Genomic DNA, 23,544 nt, shown 5'->3' with positions numbered 1-23,544 from the left:
GCCAGTTCGCCTGCGCAGTGTTTCAGGGTGGCAGGCGAGATGCCGTCCGGACCCGGAGCCTTCCGTGGGTTTTGCTTCCGGAAAAGCTTAAGCACCTCCTCTTCTGTCACTGAGAGGACAGTGGTGGGGGAGAGGTGGTCTGGGGGGGTCATACTGTCCTCAGTGATAGTGGTGGGGGAGGAAAGTGGCACCAGAGTTGTTGAGGAAACCTGTTCAGTGAGGGGGGAGGAGGAGGGGTGTGGGACCTCAAACCTGGCATAAAAGGTGTTAAGCCTCTCAGCCAGTTGTAGGTCGTCAGCAGCATGTTGGGCTCTGGGCTTGTAGTTCGTGATTAGCAATGGTAATAACTGTAAAAGTAAAAGAATTACTGTTATAGTAAAAAAGGTTTTATACCAGTAGTAAATGTACCAGTAGTAGTTGTAGTAGCAGTAATAGTCGTGCTAATTGTATTAGTAGTACAGTAATAGCAACTTTTATAGCAGGAGTAACAGTCACACCCAAAGCCGCAGTGATAGTCTTAACAGTTAGTATTACAGTACTTAAAGCAGTAGTACTAGCTTTAGTAGTATTTGTAAAAGCAATAGTGTTATAGTAATAGAAGTACTAATTATAGCAGTAGTAAATGTAATCATTGTTTTACCAGTAGTAATTGTAGTAGTAGTAGTAATAGTAGTAGTACTAGATGTACTTGTAATAGTAGTGATAGCAATTGTTATAGCAGCACTAATGGTCTTAACTGTTAGTATTGCCGTAAAGCAGTACTACTAGTAATTGTAATAGTTGTATTAGCAATAGTAGTTAAAGTGCTACGTAAACCTCTTATAGTATTTTTCGAGTAATAATTTAATAGCAGTAGTAATAGTAGTTGTTATAGCTGTAGTAGTTGTGATGAAAGCAATAGTAGTTGTACTAATAGGAGTATTAATTTTAGCAATAAAAAATGTAATAGTTGTTTTAGCAGTAGTAATTGTAGTAGCATTAGTAGGTGTCATTGCAGTATTATTTGTTACAGCTGTAGTAATTTTCGTTGTACTAGTAGAAATCCTAATTGTAGCAGTAGTAAATGTGATTGTTCTGGCAGCAGTAATTGTAACATCTGTGGTAGCATTGTCTAGTACTGGTACTGGTACTAGTAGTAATTATTGTAGTACTAGTTACAATAGTGTAATGCTCGTTATTTGTGGACGTTGTCATTGTCATCATGTGTTCATTCTCAGCATTGTGTTAAATTAACATCAAACTTCTAAAATACCTATAGAACAGCTGGTAAGGAGGAGATCATCAAAAGTACATTTACTACTTACTACCTCCTGTCTGACACCCAACATAATTTACAGTAACAGACACAAGGATGCAGGCAGAAACTCGCTGCTCCTTTGTTGGGTAGTAAGTGAACACCAGAGGTAAAATGGGGTTTGAGGTTCTTCAAACACATTAGATGAAGACTTTCCTTCAACTGAAAGGCCGGGTCATTGGTGCACACCACGTCAGGACGAATCTGGAATCCGCTTTGCCAGAAGCTTGATTTTCATCTGCTTGTGTCTCAATGTTTGGACTGTGATTGGTATTCTGTCTTTTCCCTCTGTGTTCCTGAAGTTGCTCACATGGTTTTCTCACCTTATCTCTGTTCCCCCGTGTTCTCGTTTCTTCCTCTGTCCAGGTTGATCGACTGATGGAGCTGCATTTTAAGTATCTGGAGGCTGTTCAACAGGCTGACAAGAGAATCGAAGGGGAGAAACATGTGAGCCACCCCTCTTTCTTTACGTTTTTTTTGCTGTCCTTTCACCACTTCATACCTCAAAATCTTTTATATTCAAGCTTTAGTTTGTTGGATTGGCTGATGAACAGAAATACAGTTTTAGGTCCATATTCGAAATGAAACACTATATAAGCTGAGCATTCACTTGGTTGTGTGATAAACGGTGTCATTCATTTGTGTGAAAATAACACAGATTTTAGAGCTTTTTTCAAAACTGTTTCGAGGAAACGAGAGCGGTTTGTCCTTCCAGTGAACGTCCTGTTAACATGCCGCTCATGTCACTGACAGTCCTGGTTCTAAAGGAGGCGCTGGGAGAATGTCATTTCTTCTCCGTGGAGAAGAGTCCCAGCTCTGTTCAAAGTCACATCCAGAGCCACGGGGGCAGGACACCCTAAATACCATCCTGGAGATAACAATGTGACAGTTTACGCAGGAGCTGAAAGTTTGATAGCTAGGTGTGAGGCGTCTGCTGGAGATGGAGGGAGACAGATGAGTGACTGGAGAGGAAGAGGAGACAGAAACTGTATTAGGAAGCGGTAGACAGAGAAGGAAATAAGACAGAGAGACTTTGTAAGTCCTGAACAGCACGCCTTGTTAAAGTAATAGGAAAAAAATAGAAAAGCCTGAGTGAAAAGGGGATGACGAGGTGGGGGAGACATGTGGGTGGAGACAGATAAGTGTGAGATTGCTATCTAAAGATGACAGAAGATTAATTTCTCAGGCAGACAGCGGGGTGGGATTTTGAAGAAAAGGCCAGACAATTTGACATTCTCTCCCCCTCCGTCTCTTTTTCTCCCTTTTTTTCCTCTCTTTTGCCGCTTCGCTGTGTCGCTCTCTGGGCTTTTCCTGTGGGATGGATGAAAGTGTGGCTCAACGATAACCTGGTGATAAGAAGCCTCGTCCGCCTGTGCAGCTATCTGTGTAGGCAGATTGTTGGCTTCCCCCTTTTTTCCAGAGTCGTTCTGGGAGCCAGACACACCTGAGACCAGAGGTGGTAAAACACCTATTTGAGGCACAGCAACACAGCAAAGTGCTTCTCCATACTCACTGGAAAAAAGGGGCTTTTGGGGAAAGTCCTAATAAGTTATCACAAGATCTCATGAACTGTCAGGGCAATCTGAGGAATTTAGATATCAATTTTATAGAAGGTAAAAGTCCTACGTAGGGGACACTGGGCCTAAATGTTGTCTAAAAAGAATTAATTGAGCAAAGATGAAAAATGACACGACCGTGTTCTTTTATTTAACTGTAACCGAGCTCGGAAACACGTGGTTAAGCGACTGCTTTCAATGAAAAAACTATGTAAACACGCATTTATGCGAGTGCCGGGTCTCCGCGTTCAAACTCTTACATTCACGCATCGCTGCTCACATTTTTAAGTCTGTTTGCGTCCTCTACGTAAAAGCAGTAGTGATAGCTGTTGTGGTAGTAGAGCTACTAATTGTAGCATCAGTAAATGCTTTAGCATTTGTAGTAATAGTTGTCAATGTATTGGTTGTTATAGCAGTAGTAGTTGTTGTAGGAATTATTACTGCCTTAGTAGCTGTTGTAGCAGTAGTAGTAGCTGTAGAGGTAGTAAAAGCAATAGTGTTATAGTAAAAGAACTACTGATTGTAGAAGTAGTAAATGTAATCATTGTTTTACCAGTAGTAGTTGTAGTAGTAGTACTAGTCGTACTAGTTTTATTAGTAGTAATAGTAGTTGTTATAGCAGCAGTAATGGACAGTAGCATTGGTTGTCTTAACAGTCGGTATTACAATAGTTAATGGAGTAGTACCAGTAGGTGTAGTACTTACATCAGCAATAGTAATTAAAGTACTAAATGTACGTATTGTAAACGCACATATATTCACGTTTCGGGCTTCTGCGTTCAAAACTGGCACATTCACACATTGCTATGTAAGTGTTTAAGGAAAACTGAACATGTGCTCAAATTTAAACAAGTTTAACTTTGACCAATCAGAGACTTGGCTTTGGTAGTGACGTAGGGGTAGCATCCTTTCAAAACCCAAAAGTGCCAACCCATGATCAAATATTGATCATGGAGGAGAAATTAATAACTGTGGTTTGAGACCGGCCAGAATTCTAAAACACCAACTCTTTCATACATCGGAAAAGAGCCATGAAAATAAAGTCTGGAGTAAAATTCACCAGATTCACACCGGTTCAACATTTTGCCCCAAGCCTCCTCCAGCTGTAGGTACTTGTGCTAGTATCAGGTACCAACAGTCCAGTGGAAACACTAAATGCCAAAAGTGTTTTCAAAAACCCACGTTAAGTACATTCTTGAATGCACCACACATGCCTGGTGTGTACGTAGCTTGAAGCCCTGACATAAATTTCAAGAGCTGATCTGAACAGGACTGGGTCACCCTCCCATTGACTGTATCAGGGACCTGGACAGAGGGACCGAGTGTGGCGTCCCCCATAGAAAAGGGTTGACTTGAACCAAATGAAGTCAATTCAGTTGCCATTTTTGCCTGATACGGATGCCGCCATGTTGGAACTAGACGACATCAGTAGGAAGTGATTGGTCCGAATTAGTCTTAATCAATTCTCTCATCAATCAGGAGTGAGCTTGTTGGAGGTTTTCCACACACAGTGGAAAACATTAGAAACTACTCAATTCAAAGAGTTGATTATTAAGATTGAATTTTAAAAGTAAGCATAGATTTAAAATCAATCAATCACTTGTGGTTTAAACTCATCTATAAGGAAATTTGGGATGTTTTGGTTTAAAAAGTTTTCAATTTTTTTTATTATTTGGCAATAAAAAATAATGAAAATACATTCCATTGAAAAGTAGCGATATATTTGTAACCCCTGTAAATGTTTAGTTTGCGTCTGTTTCGAACAGTCCAAAAAGAGCCTTTGTTAACATGTCGTTTCTCATCCTGACTCAGCGTTTTTCTCGTGGTATTTTTTTTTTGCCTCTGGTTAAATGCAGAAGCCTTCCTGCTGTCTGCGCTCTGCAGAAATGACCTGTGGCGTCCACCAGTCTTAGCCAAAGGCTGTGCTGATGGCGGCAGAATGCAGAAACACACGCTTGGTATATAAAGTCTGCGAAAAATCAAAGCCCACGCCAAATGTCACCTTTCATTAAGCTGATAAAGAAGCAGCTCCGTCCAGCGCCTCGGCTGAATCAGCTGCTGCCTGCCGCAGTGTTTTATCTCTTCTGGTTAAGCGTGTTTTGAAAGGGTAGTAAGCAAAAGGTTTTCCTCTGCCTCCATTATCCTCTGATTCTTAGGGAGGATAGCAAAGACGAGCCGCTGCTGCTTTTTCTTACTTGTGTCTGTCCTGATGCCTTTAATAAGCTGCTTATTTTCTTTCCACCTCTGTTTGTCTTCTCTCTACGTCTTCTCTTTCCATCCTCCTCCTGCCTACTTTAAAGTTTTCTTCTCCATCTCGGTTTATTCTCAGACTCGTGTTGCTTTCTTCCTTTTCTTCTGCACATTTTTTTATCACTTTCTCCTGTCTTCTAACCCTGGTAATATTCCTCTACTCTCTTTTCTTAAGCGTCTTATTTTTCTCTCATTTTTCACGCTTCTTCTGTGCTTTTGATCCACCCAAAATACAATTTTTTTTACTGCTGTCCTTTCTCTTTTCCATCCATCCAGAGTTTGTGCTGCTTCATCCATCTGCTTCCTGTCTTTAGTATCTATATAAATTCTTTTTACATCTGTTTTTCTCCTCTTTTGCGCTTCCATCACCTTTTCTTTTTCTAGTTCTTTGCTTTAAGCTCTTTATGATGACTGAACTTAAGTTAAACCTCAACACTAAAGGAAAACCTCACTGCTCCTCTACCAGGAGCTGAAAACAAGGTTAACTGTGTGTTTGTGTCACCAAAAGTGTATTTTTTCCGCCTACCTGTAGTAGAAAAACTACAACAGGAATGGCTTAGTTTAGCTTTCTAACAGTGCTTCAAAGAAATAATATGAAAAAAGCTGATTTTCTTTTCTTAATTTTGATTTTTTTTTTTTTTTAGGTTTATATTTTTAAAAGCTACCAAACATATTCTTTCTTAGCTTTAGAAGAGTTTGCCACATCAATCTTTCAGGAATCCTTATTTGTTTTGTGTTCACTTTATTTCAGCTGAATCCGTGCTACAGTTATTAAGAATTGGGGTAAAAAGTCTGCCTGTCCCTTAGCTTGTCTTGCCGTTTCCATGGACTCATTGGGGTTTTACCGTCATCACATGTAAATGAGCCGCTGCCCAGTGCTGAAAAATCATTTGTAATGTGAAGTAAAAGGCGGCGTTTGAATCCCTGCAGATCGAATATCTTATTCTTTGTAGTAAGTTCCTCCAAGCCCTCCAGAAATACTGCTGTTTTGCCTTGCCCCACTTTAAAAGCTAACTCCAACTAATGTGTTCCCTGAAGCACAAAGCTGGTCTTCCTTTTATCTAAACAAGAAATCAGCAAGATTTTCTTCCAAATGTTCTTTCTGACTCTACCATATCACCATATATGGATCTATGCCGTCCCTCTCTGGTCTTTGATCAGACTTGGTAAAGAGGATTGCATCTTTTGGTTGCAGGAAAGCGCCTAAATGTCGGCCTGAATGGTATTTTTTAAAATGTGTTGTCTATCAGCGGTGCCTCTGAAGTTTACGCTGGACACACCTACCTCTTACAAATAAATAAATCGCTTACATTTCACCACATCATAATGGTAGATTTTGTTTGAATCTAAAGCTACAGACCAGGCATTTGACGCGGCTACAAGAACGCGCTAAGTGCGGATACTTGAACGCGTGTTCAAGTAACGTACACATCATCATAAATATCCATGTACTCCACAAAACTGGAAGTCATTTCAAATTTGACTGTTGTTTTTTTTCCCCCTGTGCAAATATTTTTTATGTTTCCTATTTTTCGGGGTTTTCTGTTCCGTGAAAAAAAGACTAAATGGACTTTATCTGGTTGGAGCCGGAAGTCGAACCATTTTCTTTGGGTGACGTCACACTCACTCAAGTTCTCATTTACAGTCGATAGCAGCAGAAGAGATGGCTGCATCCTTTCTTTTGATTGGGAGTGTCTTTTTCCCAACGCTAGGACACGCTCACTCGTCACAGACGGTGGATTTTCACAAATTGCTGTTTAAGACTTTTTCAACGTTGCAATCGTTGGAAAAGAAAGAACAGAAGTGAGAAGCTCACAGAGGCTGATATTCTCAAACATGCAGAAGAAGGGAAGGGTGGGAGAAGGCTCACACAGATCCATAAATCTGTGCTTGAGCAAATATTTTACATAAGAGCAGTCACAAGGTTCAGGCGATGCTTCATGAATCACACACATGAGCCCTCTCACATGAGCACAGTGTGTCTGAGTTACAGTTAGGGGATGGAGACCGAATATCACTCCTTATTACTTCGTCTGTGCTGTAGCCCTGCTGCCAGGCTCCCCTGAGGTTGCAGTAATTTACTTGTCCAATCCCTCCTTCCAACACGTTTTTCAGTCTCGGCTTCTTGCGTCCGCTGTTTTGCCAGAGGGGACTGAAACGCCACATAAAAAGACATCGGCCACGACGTCAAAACTCACTGGTGGACAAAAGCCCGGCGCTCTAATGAGGACTGCCACACTGCCGTTGTGTGGACTCGCGTTTTAATATCCCAAAAGTCCTCTTCCGCCCCTCGCAATGATGAATATTTAATGCGCTTGTCGTTGTTCAAACCTTCCAGCCGCTGCAGAGATTCAGAGCTCTGGATGTTGAACATCTTCGCTTCATTCCATTACAGGGAGGTTCCCCAGAGGGCGCAGCATTCAACTGGTCTGAGATGCCACGTTTGAAAATGTTTTTCTTACTGTTCCTCCTTGGTGGGAGCAGGGGATGCTGTGGAGCAGCAGAAGGGGGCGGAGTGATTGCAGCACTTGCTGGGAAAAATGCGTATAAATAATGGAAGACGACTTACAGATGGAGCATTTTGAAGACTGAGGCCAATCTTCTTTCCTCTGATTGCAAAAATGTTTAAGCTATATTTGGAGACTCTACAAAATATTTTTGTTTAATCCTGTCTGGATGTGAAGTCTCTCTGTGTCAGTTGTCAGTAGTCTTTTACATCACTTACTAATCGGGTTTTAATCTCTTGTTGTTAAAACCATAAACTATGAATTAAAAACTTTATTTTTTCCATCTCTGACAGTCTTTTGCATTGTTTTGTGGAAAAGTCACAAAAACACATCAGAATTTCAAGAAACTCAATTTTCGGTTCCCACTTGAAGAATCTCAACGATGAAAAAGTCTGTTTTTCAGTCAATGAGCTCCCAAATGGTCATCTCCTTCACCCAGAGGAAAGGATGGTTCTGGAACGGTGCCGTTTCCTCAGATTACAGATTTTACACAAAATAGTTTTTGTGTAGATTTAGCCTTTTCTGTTGGTAAACCATCAAGAGCTTTTAACCTTCCTCTGTTGTGTCCAATAAGAGACCAAACCTGGAAAACAAACAAACATCCATTTCTTCACAAACACTGAACCCAAATTTCAACAATAAATATGAAGGGAGAATTATAGGTTTAAAAAACAAAACTGCATATTAATGTTACAATCTAACACTATAGAAGTGTCTAATCACACTTCACAAAGATAAATACTAATATTTAACTTTGTAAAATTCTATGTTTATATATATTTTTTTACATAAGACTACAAGCAAAAATGCCTTTTAGGTTTAAAACTACTGTGTTGTTTCCACAACAGCTGCTTAAAATATTAAAATATTAAAACAAATATCAGGATGCAATAATTTTTGAGTCACATCAATCCACCTTGATCTGATAATATAAATACTCATTAAATTTAAACATTCTATATTTATCTATTTGAACAGTCTAGAGACTTCCGGAATTATAGTTTCATGGAATTATTAATATCAAAGAAGTGTTTATCTCATATATTAGAGACTTTGTTTTAAGAGTAATCCCTTCTAGTCTGTCTAATCTGTGTAAAAATCATTTTTCTTGATCACATTTTTAGTTACTGGTTCAAAGTCACTTTGATGATTTTCCCAGAGGGAGGAAAATGATCTCAGATGAAGGAAGATGCCACACAAAACCAAATATCAATTAAAAGATGATATGAATGCATAGAAGCTAAAGCGTAAGTTAAAATCACAGTAAAACTGAAGGGAAATGTTTTATTTTTTACACAGAAAATATTCAGGGATTTTAGTTGTGTTCATCTTTTTAATTAGTCTGTTGATCCTAATCTGTCAGTCAAGCTGTTTTAAACTTTCATTTTTAATTAAGCGAACAAAAAGTTGGAATAGGTTTTTCATGCTTAAAATATAAATGTTGGACATTTTTAAAGTCTCTTACTATTGCATTAGATTTTAACATTTTCCTTGCAGGATTGCATCATTTGGAAAACGGGCCTTTGCTTGTTCACATGACCAGTAATGCCTGCTGGGGGGGGGAATCCTTCTTTTTTATTTTCTTTAAAAAAAGGCTTTTGTGTATTTGCCATCCTGTGCTGCAGAGAAACCCAGAAATGGAAACGGGGGGAGTAATTGAGTTGTCTGTGGCCATGTCAGAAATGTCTGTGGTTCTGTGTTGCAGAGATGGCTGCAGGCCGTCATGAGCTTCATGTAAAGTAAACGGCTCCTCTAGAGAAGCAAGAGAAACTGCAGAAAATAAAAGCGGCTGCTTTGTCTTTCGTCTTCCTCGGGGGGTGACATGTATGTAGTGTCTTCTTTGTGTTTCATGCAGATGTAAAACCTGCATTTTGGTGAATTTGAATTGTAAGATCTGTGCGGCTTTGCCAAAAGCTGCTACTTCCCCTCCCTGCAAAACGATAAGCCCAGTTGTTGTCCTGGAAACTGAGATTATCTCTTTTTTTTCTAGAGGGGGGAGAGGAAACACATACTGAATTCAAATGGAAGAGTTTCAAGTTTTTTTCCACGCTTGTCAGACAAAAAGGCTGAGCTCTGGGACTGTTTTACAAAGTGATAGCTGTCCTCTTCAAAATAAAACCAGCCAGTGGACACTGACAACATGAATTGTATGGCCTGCAGGGGCTACCGTCTGTCGCCGCCCCCTTTGTGACCCGCCCTCATTAGCGGGGCGGCTGATATAAGTGCCCCTCACATTCCGCCTCTGCCCCTGCAACCCTGGCCAGAGCTGCTCAAGACAAATTCTTGAAGAAGAGAACATTTTCCATGGAAGCTTTTCTGTTTGTTTTATCTCTATGGCAACCATTTTGGGTAACGAACAGGTCTACGTAATTTGTAGAACAATCGGCTAAAGTGAATTGTTGGGAGGAGTTTAAATTTGTAGAAGCTACTTAAAGTTTTTTTTTCTTTTTTGGTTAAAAAAAATCAAGATGGCAGCCTCCTCCTGAGGTCAAAGGTCACCTCAGCTGGGATTGTTACCCTGGCGACATGTGTGTGAATTTTTTAAATGTAAATCGCCCAAACAAAACAAATCTTTTACCATATTATGGGAAAACTTCACACTTTGCCACAATTTGGATGCCAAGCTGTGGGCTCTGTGGCCATCCCATAATATTTTCAATACTTTCCCTCCAAGGCGCAGTAAGACAGAATTGCAAAAACAATCAGGGAGGCTGCGGGACAGAATAAACGCGTCAGACCATCATCTGCACGTTTGGTTTTTGTAATAATATAAATTCATTTAGATATATTATGCCTTTGCTTTGTAAATCTAAATGTTTGCAGAATCAAAGATGCAGGTGAAAAGGTGAAAAAAATCGCAGTGACACGTTTGATTCCCGCCCAAACTGCCTTCGTGGTCGGCGTTTTGTGCTTCTCCCCGTCCACCTTCACACTCCCCTCTGAATCTCTAATGATGATTAATGCGGCGCTGTGTGCTTATTGGCAGCGTTGTGTTATTGGCATACTGTCCAGACTCCTAAGATGAATATGTACGCGAGTGAGCAAACGTATGTGTTGTGTTGGAGTCTTTTCTTTTTTCAGCTTCTCGCCGGAATCGATACCTTTTGCGTGGCAGGTCACTGGAGAAAAAGGATTTTTTTGAAAAGGCTGATTAACGGCACATTGATTGAACTTTGCATCAGATTCCCTGCAGCTGACATCTCCGTGTGTGTGTGTTTGTGTGTGTGCGTGCACATGGTGAATGTGCAGGAGATGGTTCAGCGTGGAGAAATCCTGGACGACAGCATGGAGGACGAGTTCTACTTTCGCCGTTTGGATGCAGGATTATTTGTCCTTCAGTTAATCTGCTATATTATGGTGGAGATCAGCAACTCTGGGATTTCACAGGTACACACACACACACACACACACACAGGCTGGGTTTGTAACGAGTTTTAAGAACAATCAATTATCATTAAGGCATTTGATCAGGGAAGCCATGGAAGCAGGCAGGAGGCAGATGTTTCTATAGGAGCTGCAGATCTGACTGGTTCTGCTGCTGTTCCACATACATCACAATCTGTTTACTTTGTTTTTTAAGCACTAATATTAAAGTTATAACTGTCTTATTCGCTCTTGGTCGTGCTTTCCTTCTTTTATAAGAGTAATTGATCATTATTTTCTAATTGCTAAACTGCAATGAGGTTTTGTTGGAAATATTCCATCAGATAAAACTGTAAATTGTACTTGTGATGAACTGAAAAATAACAAATGGGTTTATGCGTATTAAAGTGAACTTGTGCTGTCCAACAGCTGAGACATATAAGAGGTGAAGGCCTCTTGTGTTGGACAGATTGTAACTTTACAACATGGGGTTATGTATCTTCTGACACACGAGGTGTATATTTGTATAAACCCCCCATTTGTAACTTAGCCTAAAGTTTTTTTTTTTATATACATTATATTTGTTTCCGTTTTTGCCGGAAGTTTATAATCATTTCTGTCAGGTGCAGGTGTTAGTCTAAAAGGGGCGGGGCCTGTCCACACACACTCTCAAATGTTACCTGTTGGCACAAAAACATCTTCACAGTCAAAAATGTCAGCATGTACACAGTACAACTACCGTTTACACACGCATACTTGTGCTGAAATACTTTAAGATATATTTAATGTAATACTGAAACCTCTTCTGAAAGGAGATGAATTTTTCTACAAATTTCTCATCCTGATACTAATATAAAGGCTCTAAATGCACTTCTCTTCCAAGGCAAACTAAAGAATTTACTTATTTAATTATCTCCTCCTTAAATAATGTTAAATGTGTGTGCAGAACACTGGATTTGGTGAAATTGTCCGTAGATTTCTTCACTAAATTGTCACTAAAGAGTTGCTATTCTTTACATTTTTTACTTTTCCATCAATACATATAGAAGTACACTTGAGAAATTTGCAAAAAGAGCCTGTTTTGTTCCAAATCCTGGTTTTGATGAGTGTTTTTTCTTGGCTTTCAGCTTCAGCAGAGAGTGCATCAGATTCTCAATCTCAGAGGAGGCTCTGTCAAAGTTGTTCGCCACATCATGAGAGGTACGTGACTTCTTCCTTCACCCAGTTCAAAGCAAATTCAGGTCCGTGCCGGAATTTGCTTTCCAGAAGTGGCTGTTGTACAGCAGAATAACAGAAGACCAGCAAAGCGGGTTGAGCCTTTGTAAATGAAACGCTGGAGACCTTAGACTTGTACCTCGTTTGTGAGTCGGCTCTTAAATACACAGCAGCCTGTGGCTGTTGGGACACTTCCCACACACTTCCCACACAACACGTCAGTCATGTGACAGGGTTTGACGTTTCTACTAGATATAAAATGCAGATGGAGAAATGATATAGATATAAATAAACACAGCACACCTCAGGATCTAAAACGTTGTTTTTGTTTTTTAAAAGACTAAATCTATGGTTTGTGTTGTAATCAGTGTCCCACCATATGTTGTCATTTCCACTCGGCCAAAGATTTCCCGTGCCGCCGTCTCTCGTTGTTTTTCTCAGACAGAGCAGATGTGTTGTTCCCATTCTTGTGCGACATCCATCCTCCTGGTTTTACCGTTGGTTGTAGCTGGAGGGCGGGGGCTCTGAACACACGCCCTCCAGCTCCGGCTGGCATGGAACGCCTCAGATAGTCATCCGTCACACGGCGGTGCCGGCAAAGATCTCTCTCTCTGTGTGAAGCTTACTGTTGCAGAGTTCTCTTCACATCTGAATGCTTTTCATTTACGCAGCTGAAACAGCCTGGGGTCAAATTGACCCCAGAGGAAGGACCAACGCATGTGATATGTGTTCAGCACAGTGAAAAAAAATTATCATCATGATAATTTTATGCTGTCCCCATCAAATTAGGAAAAGTCGTGAAATATGAAGCCAAAACAAAAAAGTAAACTATTATTTTTTTGAATGATAAGCATTGAACGGGGTCAAATTGACCCCAAGGATGATAGGAGGGTTTACAGTATTAACCCTTGTGCTATTTTAGGCACTTAAACATTGGGAGTTGGGTCATCTAGACCCACTAGACAGTGCTCTGAACCTTTTTTCTTCAATGATTTGTGATCTTCACTGGTGTCCATGGATTACATGAAATCTTTCCACCTTTATCCACCTTTGTCATGGTAGGGAGAACACGTCAATGGGGGGGTCATCTAAGATAGCACAAGGGTTAAATATTGTCTTGTTTGTGTGTCCACAGGGTTTTAGGTGCTAAATAGGGTTTGAATCTCCTAAACAGGGAAAGGTGCAGGAGGATCATGGATTTCTCTGAACCCGAGGTTTTCATTATGAAAATGCTTGTTATGCAAGTTATGGGAACTTCTTGGACACAGGATTTTGTATTTGCTAATGGAGGTGAGGAAGATTAACAGGTGAAAAAACATCAGTGACCGTGGGTTTGGAAAGCTGAATCAAAATTAACGGCTTTCTTTTCACACGACGAGACTTTTCCGGCAAAGAAATCCTAGTTTTGTTTAAAGCTGAATCTGTTGTGTAAAAATGAGTGTTTTGCAGACAAACTGTCTCAAGGATGAGCAGAGGGACTAATTCAAATCTGTCTGTATGTGTACCACACAGCAGGAATGAGATTGTTAAAGCAATAAATTAGGCAAAACATTTGAGAACACTGAAAGCCAGCACAAACATGCTAGCATCCTTTTCAGATTTATCAATGTAATTTTTTTAAATATACAAGCAAAAACCTTCTTCTTCTTTAGTAACAGGACATAAAAATGGTGGGAGTATTAGGATTTGGGCTTGTTTGCTTTAGAGGACCTTTTGGGTCAGGGTTAGGGTAAGTTGTGTAATTTCCACTTCCTGCAGCCAGGTCCCTGAAAAACCTTACTGTTGTCTTCTGTCAGGGACTAGACTTTTCTTTACACGACTCCTCTGGGGAAACCAAAATTCTCATAAGTCTATAATGTCTGAGGTTTTTTTAATGTCTTACGTTGTGAGGTTTCTGAGGTTATAACAGCCAGAGGTCCAAAATTTCCAAGGAATTGAGAAGTTTCTCCCGTTCCAACCCTTCTGTGTTTGTCATGTGTGAATTAGTCCGCCTTAAACGTATATCAGATTTTTTTTTTTTTAACATAATTGATCTTTATTGATCTCACAGAGGAGAAATGCACCTGTCACAGTGAAAAACAAATCCCCAAAAAACCAAACATATAGGTAAATAGGTACACATGAGTCATTTTTATGTCTGTGTTTAAGTGTGCACTTCAGAAAAGAGAAGAATATATATATATTTACATTTTTCATACATTTTGCTCTGACCTTTGTTTTCCTTTCGATTAAAAAGTTGCAGATGTGGAATTTCTGCTTGTAAAACCTGATTTGTCTTGATCCTTTGTATGTGTGTGCTAACACCTGTTCCACCTGTCGCTCCTGAAGCTGCGTGGAAGCAGCGTCCGTGCGGCGTGACGGGCTGTAAATGATTATGGTTCTCAGGCTGCAGCTGTGATCGCGCAGCGCGGCGCCATCTTTAGCCGCGGCTGCTCCTGGAAAGGATTTGCCTTGAATTGGTGGCAGATCGGTCCCAGTCGCTGACCTGAGTGATGGCGACACTCAGTACCTTATTGTCCTCTGCAGTGTTGCCGTGGTGACGGGAAGAGAGGGTATCTGCATGTCAAAAGACGGCCCTTCAGATTCGCTGACCTTTTTGTCCGCTGCAGATACGCGTGCATGTGTAGACACACATGTTTATGTGTAGACACACGTGTGCCTTTGTAGAGACGTCCACATGTTTACAGTGGCGTGATCACAGCAGAGAGGCTGTGGAGTTCTGAATAACTGTGTCTGCATTGCTGCTTTTCTCTGTGAGATCTGACAGGTTCCTGTTCTTGGAGCAGTTTTTATCCACCATCCCTGGATCAAATGCAGATCCCCGTTCAAGGCCACCGTCTGGACCCCCACCTGTAGTAAATCTCTGCTCTTATAGGCCGGCCTCCACGCATCTGCCTCTGAACTGCACAGTTGGGGCTGTTCTTGTGGTGTCCACATGGAGGGATCCTCCCCCAGGACGGGCAGGCGATGCACCAGAAGTCATAGAGAAGAATTAGCTTATTTAACTCTACAATTACATGTTTAAATAGTCCAGCAGACGAGCTTCGTCCAGATGGAGTGGGGGGGGGGGGGGGGGGGGGGCTGGGGGCGCCAGACAAGCCAGGGGGGGGGGGGGGGGTCCACAGCCAAAGACAGGAGTAAAGACGAGCCAGCTGGAATCTGGAATCACTCAGGGATAGTTCATGAATCACACTGCAGCAAACAGAGGCATGGAGAAGCAAATGATCAATTAATGATGAAGAATAGAGGACAGAACCCCAGTGCACCATACTTTCCCCAGCAGCCCACGAACAACTAATTGTTAGTGTTATTCAATTTAATTCAGACATGTAAATAGTAAGCTTCATGCGCTACGGCACATATAAGATGGTACTAATAATGACAGTATTAGTAAATCTACATTTTTAACATATCAATATTAACATTATATTGTTCAGGTTTATGACACAATCTTTCCTCGACGGAGAAATATGTATAATGGATGTAATGAAAAATTGTAATTATTCCCCCAAACTTCATTACATTAGTAGGGAAGTCGTAGGGAAGCAATACATTAAATATTCTCAGATTACTAGCTAGCCTGGTAATAAACCTGTCCAAAGAGGAATTTCTCTGGTTCTAAGCTTTTTAAAAGTCTTCTCTTTTTCCAGCTTTTACTTTTGTAGATTTTGCTCTTTTTTTGATGATAATTTGCATCAGTTGTTGACATTCTCACATGCACTTTTGCTTTAATGTGAGCACTGACTTATAGCCTCATATTGTAAAGAGGCCACACACCCACTCTCTCTGTGGAGCTAGCTGTGATCGGCAAGAACATGCACATTATGCACGTCCATCTTTGCAAAAGTTCGGATGTTGTTTATTTTCGTGGTCGAAAATTATTTAAAGAAAACTTTTTACATTTTAAGAATGCTTCAGCCGTTTCTAGGGGACCTGTTTCTGCAGTGTTATGATTTTCTTCTTATTCTACCACATAAAGAAACTGTGAACACGTAAATGGTAAATGGCGTTTACTACTTATATAGCGCTTTTCTAACTTCCTCAGAGGCCCAAAGCGTTTTACAGTCACAGTCACACACTGGTGGCGGCTCCGCTGCCGAACATTGGCGCCAACCTTCCATCAGAGGCAAGCTGGGGTCCAGCGTCTTACCCAAGGACACTTCGACACATGAGCGTGCAAGGGAGGAATCGAACCTGCAATATTACGAGTGGAGGTCAACCGCTCTAACACTGCCCCACAGCCGCCCCATAATACGTCAGAACTCCTGCTCTTTGACATCCTGTAGTCAGAAACCCTGCCATCATTTCTCCTCTCTGCAGTCTTTCCAGACCTCCATCTTACTGCCCTGATGCTCCCAGATTCCGTGTGTAATCCCTCCTTCTGAAGCCGGCTGAGAGACGGAGCGGATTCCGCTGGGGCTGCAGCAGCTGCAGCTTCCTCCTTCTGCACATTAGACTCACAAATCGAGCGTCAGGCGCCCTCAAGGGCCTCGTGTGGGAGGCAGAGGCACAAAATGAGGACAACAAAAATGCAATCAAGTCCTGCACAGAAATCTGGGGTTTGTGTCTGAGAGGACCTGCAACCTTTTTGTTGCAAACAGACGGGCAGATGAAAGCCTTTCTCCTCACGGTGTGACGCCGGGCCGCTCGGCGCCGCTTCTCTGATGCGTCGTCTCTTTGCTTTACCGTTCAAACCCAATAAAATTGCATAACATCTCTGGAGCTCCACTGAGGTTTCCTGAAAGGAAGCTTGATGGGATTGATCAGCATTTGAAGCCGATAAAGTTTGATCAAGCGGCAAACGCAGACACCACATCGGGTCCCGTTATGGTCAGCATCTCAAATGTGCCTGCTTGCAGATTCCAGGGTTCATCTTCCTGGAGTCAGACTCCCACCGACTGACACAAAGCAAACCCGGTTGGGGAGCACTCCGACACAAAAGCTCAGAAATGAAGAATTAATTGCCATCTGTATGAGTTTTAATCTGTTTTTTAATCCTCCGAGGTAATTTGAGCCTCATTAGTCAGAGAATTATCTGCTGCTTTGAGTTTTGTATTATTCTAGACCGTGAATAAATGATGACTCTGGAATAAAAGTGTCTTCTCATCAACAAGGTGGGTCATCGCATGTCTCTCCTCAGTGAATCGGAAAACGAAGCCTGTTCTTCATCGTTCTAAGCAGCTGGAGGCCGTTCTGCACGAGAAAACGCCTGAGAAAAGACGCCACTTAGTTCGGAATATAGTTATTTACGTGACTGTTTTCTTATTTAGGCTGGGTTTAATGAAATATGTAAAAGGTCCTTATGAGATGACTATTTTATGACTTACAGGAAACAGTTTGAGTTACTTCGATATTTATGACCCCAAAAATGAAGGCAATAACAAAGATGGCCTCAAACAACAGCCACTGACAGGGTCAATAGCGAGTATTTCCAGCATTTGCTGCAATGACAGCTTGACGGCGGCGGCGTCTGCTGCTCCTCACCGGCCTCATGATGATGTTCTGAGGCACAAGATCCACCTGCAGTTCTACCAGGTCACGATCATCTGGTCAGCTGGTCCCAGACCTGCTCTATGGGGTTCAGGTCAGAGGTCATTGCTGGGCGTACTGTGTGAGACACGCCCACTTCCTGAAGTCCAGCTGTGACTATTCTGGCCCCGTGTGGTGGAGCAGGATCATCCATGAACAGGAAGTTGGAGGTGTTCTTGGGGGATGATGGTGGTTCTATGATGTCAGAACCTGCAGTGACTGGACCGTCTCACAAACAGAACTGTTGATGTTTGTTTTCCTGTTGTGATATTTAGGACGTTCAGCCCCTTTGGCTGTAGTAAAAGGCATTCTCTTCTTTTTCTTTTTTTCTTTTCAGAGTACGCTGAGAGCTTAGGGGACGGAAAGACGGAAGAGTTCAAAGAAACTGAACGCAAGAGGATCGTGGAACTGGCGGAGAACTTCTGAAGTCCTTTAGATCTTTAGACTTTGGAGTGACCCTCACTCAGAAATATCATTTTTGTAGAGGAGTTTGTTGCTTTCTTTGAGTTTCATGTATGAAGAGAAAACTGTCCATCAAACCAGTTAAATATGAGGAAGACTGTGAAAGAGTGGAATGACAGAGCACAGCTGCAGCAGAGATGTTTCTGTCGTCCCTCCTGCAGCCGAGCTTTGGGCAAAGATCTGCATTTTTCTTAGACCTGCTTTGGATTAGGTGTAAACTATTTTCTATTAAAGGGTTTGGTAACAAAATCCCGATGGTGTTTGCTTTCCTTGCTGTTTGCTGGAGTGCTGCAGAAAGAGCAGCTCACGGACGGCCTCGCCAGCTTCCAGGAGCTCCCAACTTTTTTTCTTTACGTTGTCAGGCTTCGCGTGGAGTTTGCCTGGCTGTTTTCTTTTTATCCCTGGCTTCTGCCTGGAGCTTCAGTGAGTTTTTACTCTCTTTAGGGATGTGCATGGCACAACGTGCTAAAGAAAGAACCGAAAAGGAGCTGCTTCAGTCTTTAAAAAAATTAAATTAGTGTCTTTTTGTTTTCCTCGGTGTGCAGTCAGACTAATTCATGAATTCAGTTTTTTGCTGCAGGTGCAGGACTCCATCCAGCCCCAAAGGTTCAAACCCTTCAGGCACAAGGTCAGTCCTGCAACTGAAAAAATGTAGAACTGCTACAGAAAAAACGAGAAAAATGAAGTGATCAAGGTGTCGGAACCACACACTTCTAAAACGCTTGGGTTATTTCTTCAACCCTTTTCTTGGGTTATTCAAGTTGGGATGGATTTTTGGGTTCCTTTTCGGACCAATACAGTTTTGTTTATTTGGTTTATGATGTTTTTTTTTTTTTTCCTGAGTTTTTGACCTTTGTTTATTGTCATTTCAGTCATTGTTTTTGCAGAGGAATCCACAGGTGAGACGTGTCAGTGCAAAAGAAAACAGCAATGAGATAGAAATGGAAAAGAAAACAGAATATTTTCAGCTGAGGAGTTTTTAGTGCGCATAAATTGTTGGTGGATTTTAACAATCCAACTTCATCCATCAATCTCTAGAATTCACTCATCAATCCATTTTTCCTTTTTATTTATTAAAGAAGATGCAAACTGTCAGTAAAAAATAAAATAACTTAACCTGTGCTTGGTGAGTGGCTGAGTATCTTTCCTGTTTTGCTCAACGGCACTATGGTAACAAACGTCTGTAAGGGAACATTTTTATTCTTGTCACGCCTTTCTGTGACCTCCAGGGCAAACGGATTTCCTGCTGTTGATCACAACATTTGCCCATAAAATTTGTTTTTTGTTGTTTTCTTCCTATTTTTATTCAATGAAGTATAAACGGTAAAAAATACATTTTTGTGCTGAATTTTTTTTCCTTTTCTTTCTGTTGTAAAACAAATCATTGTGTTTGTTCAAACTTGACACATTTGGTTCCCTTAAAGTGAACCAGAGTTCGTTTTCCCCGATAATCCGGAACACATTTTCAGTCTGATTACACCCAAGTGGTCCAGGAACCGCTCTCTGACCCGTCTTTGGAGGTGGTTTCTGTCTGTTCGGACTGAGCTTCGGTTCCCCCTGAGTTTCCTCAGTCCGAATCCACCCATAGAGGTGACACGAAGGTCAAACGTGAAAAAACATCCCCAGTTCTGAAGTCCAGCACCAATTATGTGTTCCCTTTGAGTCAGAGGCTGCTGCATCGCCGGGCTTTCATTGGAGTCCCCTCTGAATGTGGGCCATGATCAGGGCTGGAAGGGAGTGTCTCTTTTTTTTTCAGACACTTTCCTGAGCGTCTTTCCAACCTTTGGCATCTGTCTGTAACGAGACGCGTGGAACAGTCGGATGTCTTTTGCATATTGTATTGGCAGAGGAGGCGCGTCCCCATGCCTCTCTTATCAGTGATTATGACTGCAGCATGTTTAACAGCGGCTGTACAGCAATTTCACAGCCGAGGGGAAGGAGAATAATTGTATTTTCCAAATGACTGAGTGCAAACACTGCACACCGCTGTGCTGCTGGGCTCATCTCCTTTGGAGGAGACGGATAGGAGAAGGTACTGTTATGGATAGTGACAACAGGAACCGATGAAGTGCATAAAATGAGCAACTTAGAGCTTTAATGTGAACACAGCCTGAAATTAAGACTCAACTGTTGCATTTTTTTTATTTTGAAAGTCCCGGCTCACTTTGGATCTGACAGTCGGGCAGTTTCACAGCAACACAGTCAGAAAAAAATACACTTTTAATCAACTTTGCTGCTGGATTTTTGAAGAATAAATGAGTAGACGTGAAAAAAATAGAACATTATGAACATTATTCAGGCATTTTTCTACCCATAACAAGCAGGAAAAGCAGTGGATGAAACAAGGAATGGCGGTTTAACGCATGCTACTCGTAAAAACTGAGGAAAATATTTTACACAGACGGTACCAATAATCACTAAATTCTAATAGAAATGAGAGGATTTCAAATATGAGAGGAACATTAAATAACATCTATCAATCCTGAAAAATTAAAGCATTTCATGTCCACACAGACATGTACTAAATAGCTTTTTTCCTGGGAAGTCATTAGCAGCGCCTCCCTTATAATAATTCACACGTTAACAGTAAATAACTTCTCAGACGCAATTACTCAAAACAAAGCTGTTATGCGAGTGCCGCAGTACAGCTGGTCCAAGCAGAAGCTGGGCTCTGCTGCTGGAAATGTATGAAGGATCTCCTTCCCCGCTGCCCAAAACACTTAAACGTCCCCCTGATTGTTGTGCATGGGCCCAGCAGAACGGCTCTGATGCACATTTGCTAATAAGTGTATTTTAATGACCCTCACTGGAGAAAATGGCATCACTTCCTCCCTAATCATCAAGATGCTGCTGCCTTGTATCGAAATTTAAACTGTTTTTTGCATTTTATTTATTTACTCCCTTTGAATTTTTTCATGCGTTCCTGTTTATGTGCTTAGGATGCAAAGACATGCAGAGCAGATGATGCAACTTTATTCTGTGCATCTACTACTGGGCCAGAGCTCAATACAGCCCTACAGAATCAACTTAATTTAGTCACCAATTGGGTTAAGTTGAATAAATTGGTTCTTAATACATCTAAAACAAAATGCATCGTTTTCGGTACAAAATATTTATTGAATGCACCATGTTACCTGAATTTGAGGATTGACAATAGTTTAGTTGAACAAGTGACTAAAACCAAGCTTCTGGGCATCAAATTAGATGATCAGCTCTCTTGGACAGATCAGATTAATCATATAGTATCCAAGATGGGCAGAGGAATCGCCCTGGCTCGGAGGTGTGCGCAATATTGTCCACCTTCAGTCATGAGGACAGTTGTACAGTCTTTGGTTTTGTCACATCTGGAGTATTGCCCAGTCATTTGGTCTAGTGCGACACAGGGGCATCTAAAAAAATTACAACTTGCCCAAAATCGAGCTGCCAGGGTGGCTCTTGGTTGCTCTTTTTGGACCAATGTGAACGAGATGCACACCATTTTAGGTTGGTTGATGGTAAAAGACAAAGTACAACTCAGTCTTCAATGCTTAATGCACAATGTCATTTTTAAAAAATGTCCACAATATTTGGTAAACAAAGTTTTATACAGTGGGTATTGTCACCAATATCAAACTCGTCAGGTCAGCTCTGGTGATTTGATTGTTCCTTTTTCAAGATCTAACTATATGAGAAGAACAGTGCTGTTTAGATCTTCTGTTGCATGGAATCAAGTGTCTGTAAGGACAAGGCTTATTAGTAACAAATATCATTTCAAAAAGATTTTAAATGGACCACTTACAATAACTAACAATTTGAATGATATGCTATGTATTATTGTTGAGGTTATGTTGCTATGTGTTTTGATATGCTGGTATAAAAATGAAATTGTTTTAACTTATTTTAACATGTGAAGCTTTTAAGGTAAATATGATGAATTAGTCACTGTATTTTCTGAAATCAGTTTTGGTTTTTGTGAAATTGGTAAAATGTATGTATTTTTTGTGTATGGACCCCAGGAAGACTAGCGACCACTTTGTGGAAGCTAATGGGGCTCCAAATAAATAAACAAAATAAACAAAATAAACATGAATGCTCAGCGTTAGCTGATGTAAATGAACCCCAGAGCGAAAACAAGAAGCTATTGCTGCTGAAGCCTATTTAGGTTTAGGTACAGGGTTTGAGCTGTGGGCTGGAAACGGCTTTGATGAGATCTATGGATCTATACATCCTAGATCCGTTTTTAGGGTTCATCCTCTGAAGTATGTTCGAATCTCAATTGTTGTTAGCAACACATTAAAACTCTAAAAGACACGTGTGTCTGTTCCGCTTTCATGTTTTCTCTTTTTGATTCATTTTAACTTCTTATGGTTTTCTCCCGATATTCATAAATGTGTTTGTATCCTCACATATTTTATTTTACTATCACAAATTGGATTCACGTTGTTGTTTTTAAACTTACCTTATAAATAAAGTTGTAGTGGAACAAATCATGTCTGTTTTTGTATTCAGACTAGCTGTTAAATGGCCTCAGAACATAATCTTGTTGTTGTTTAATGACCAACATACAGAGGCAGGTGGAGAAACTGAAAGGCTGCACTCAAATAAAAGTCACGGCATGTCAAAAAATATTACTCTGGTAAAAGTATTTCTGAAATAATGATACAAGTAAGATTAAGTAAATTGTATTTCAAATGTATTCCATTTTTATCACAGTTTTGTGTAACAATAATTCTCACAGTGAAATATACAATAACAACAAAAAACTAGAAATAAAGTAACTGTGTTTTTAACTAAAAGTTGAAGACTCAAATGAAGATAAAAGTATATTTATGGGGCTGCTTGTTAATGTTTCATTCTAATGGACTGACTGTTCTGACTTTAATAACAGTTTCTCCAGGTTTTGACAAGTTTTTTCCAAAGCTAAACAAAACATAAATTCCTAGAGATCACATTGAAGTTCTCTTAAAAAAATGAGAACATGAAACTCTATTCTCATTAAAGAAAATCTAAATGTTTAAATGTTTTTGACTTAAATCTAGGAACCTCACCTTTGTTTCTGTTCGCATCTGACTGAATTACAAATATTTTTAAAAACATGTATGTGATAGATTTGTGTTACTTACCGTTTTCCTCCGAAGGAGTCCTTTAGGTTAGATATTACTCCTCCCATTAAAAGTGTTTGCTCTCCAAACAGCAATAAAGACTGAGTGATATTAAATAACTTAAAAATAGAACATCACGTGACTATCTTCCCTTTAGAGGTAAAGTTTACCCATAATATTTGATAAATAGTTTCAAAAATGAAATAACTTTTTTATTCTGAAACTAGATGGGGGATTCTCCATTTCTTGAGAATGCATGATCAATAAAAACAGGAAACATAACACAT

At 40.6% G+C, this 23,544-nt stretch overlaps 1 protein-coding gene across 1 annotated transcript in view; it reads left to right on the top strand.

Annotated features, from left to right (window-relative positions):
• ctnnbl1 (catenin beta like 1) overlaps positions 1–18,426 on the top strand; it is a 50,831-nt gene extending 32,405 nt beyond the window's left edge. Inside the window, exons 13-16 of the mRNA XM_004070238.4 lie at positions 1,661–1,741; positions 10,857–10,994; positions 12,098–12,170; positions 18,052–18,426. Coding sequence (XP_004070286.1) covers positions 1,661–1,741; positions 10,857–10,994; positions 12,098–12,170; positions 18,052–18,140 — 381 coding nt within the window. The 3' untranslated portion in view covers positions 18,141–18,426. The remainder of the gene's footprint in view (positions 1–1,660; positions 1,742–10,856; positions 10,995–12,097; positions 12,171–18,051) is intronic.
• The last annotated feature ends 5,118 nt before the right edge of the window (positions 18,427–23,544 follow it).

The sequence above is a fragment of the Oryzias latipes genome, chromosome 7 (assembly GCF_002234675.1).
Source record: "Oryzias latipes chromosome 7, ASM223467v1".
Classification (NCBI taxonomy): domain Eukaryota; kingdom Metazoa; phylum Chordata; class Actinopteri; order Beloniformes; family Adrianichthyidae; genus Oryzias; species Oryzias latipes.
Note: the sequence above shows the minus strand (reverse complement) of the source record. Positions and strands in the feature narration are given on the sequence as shown.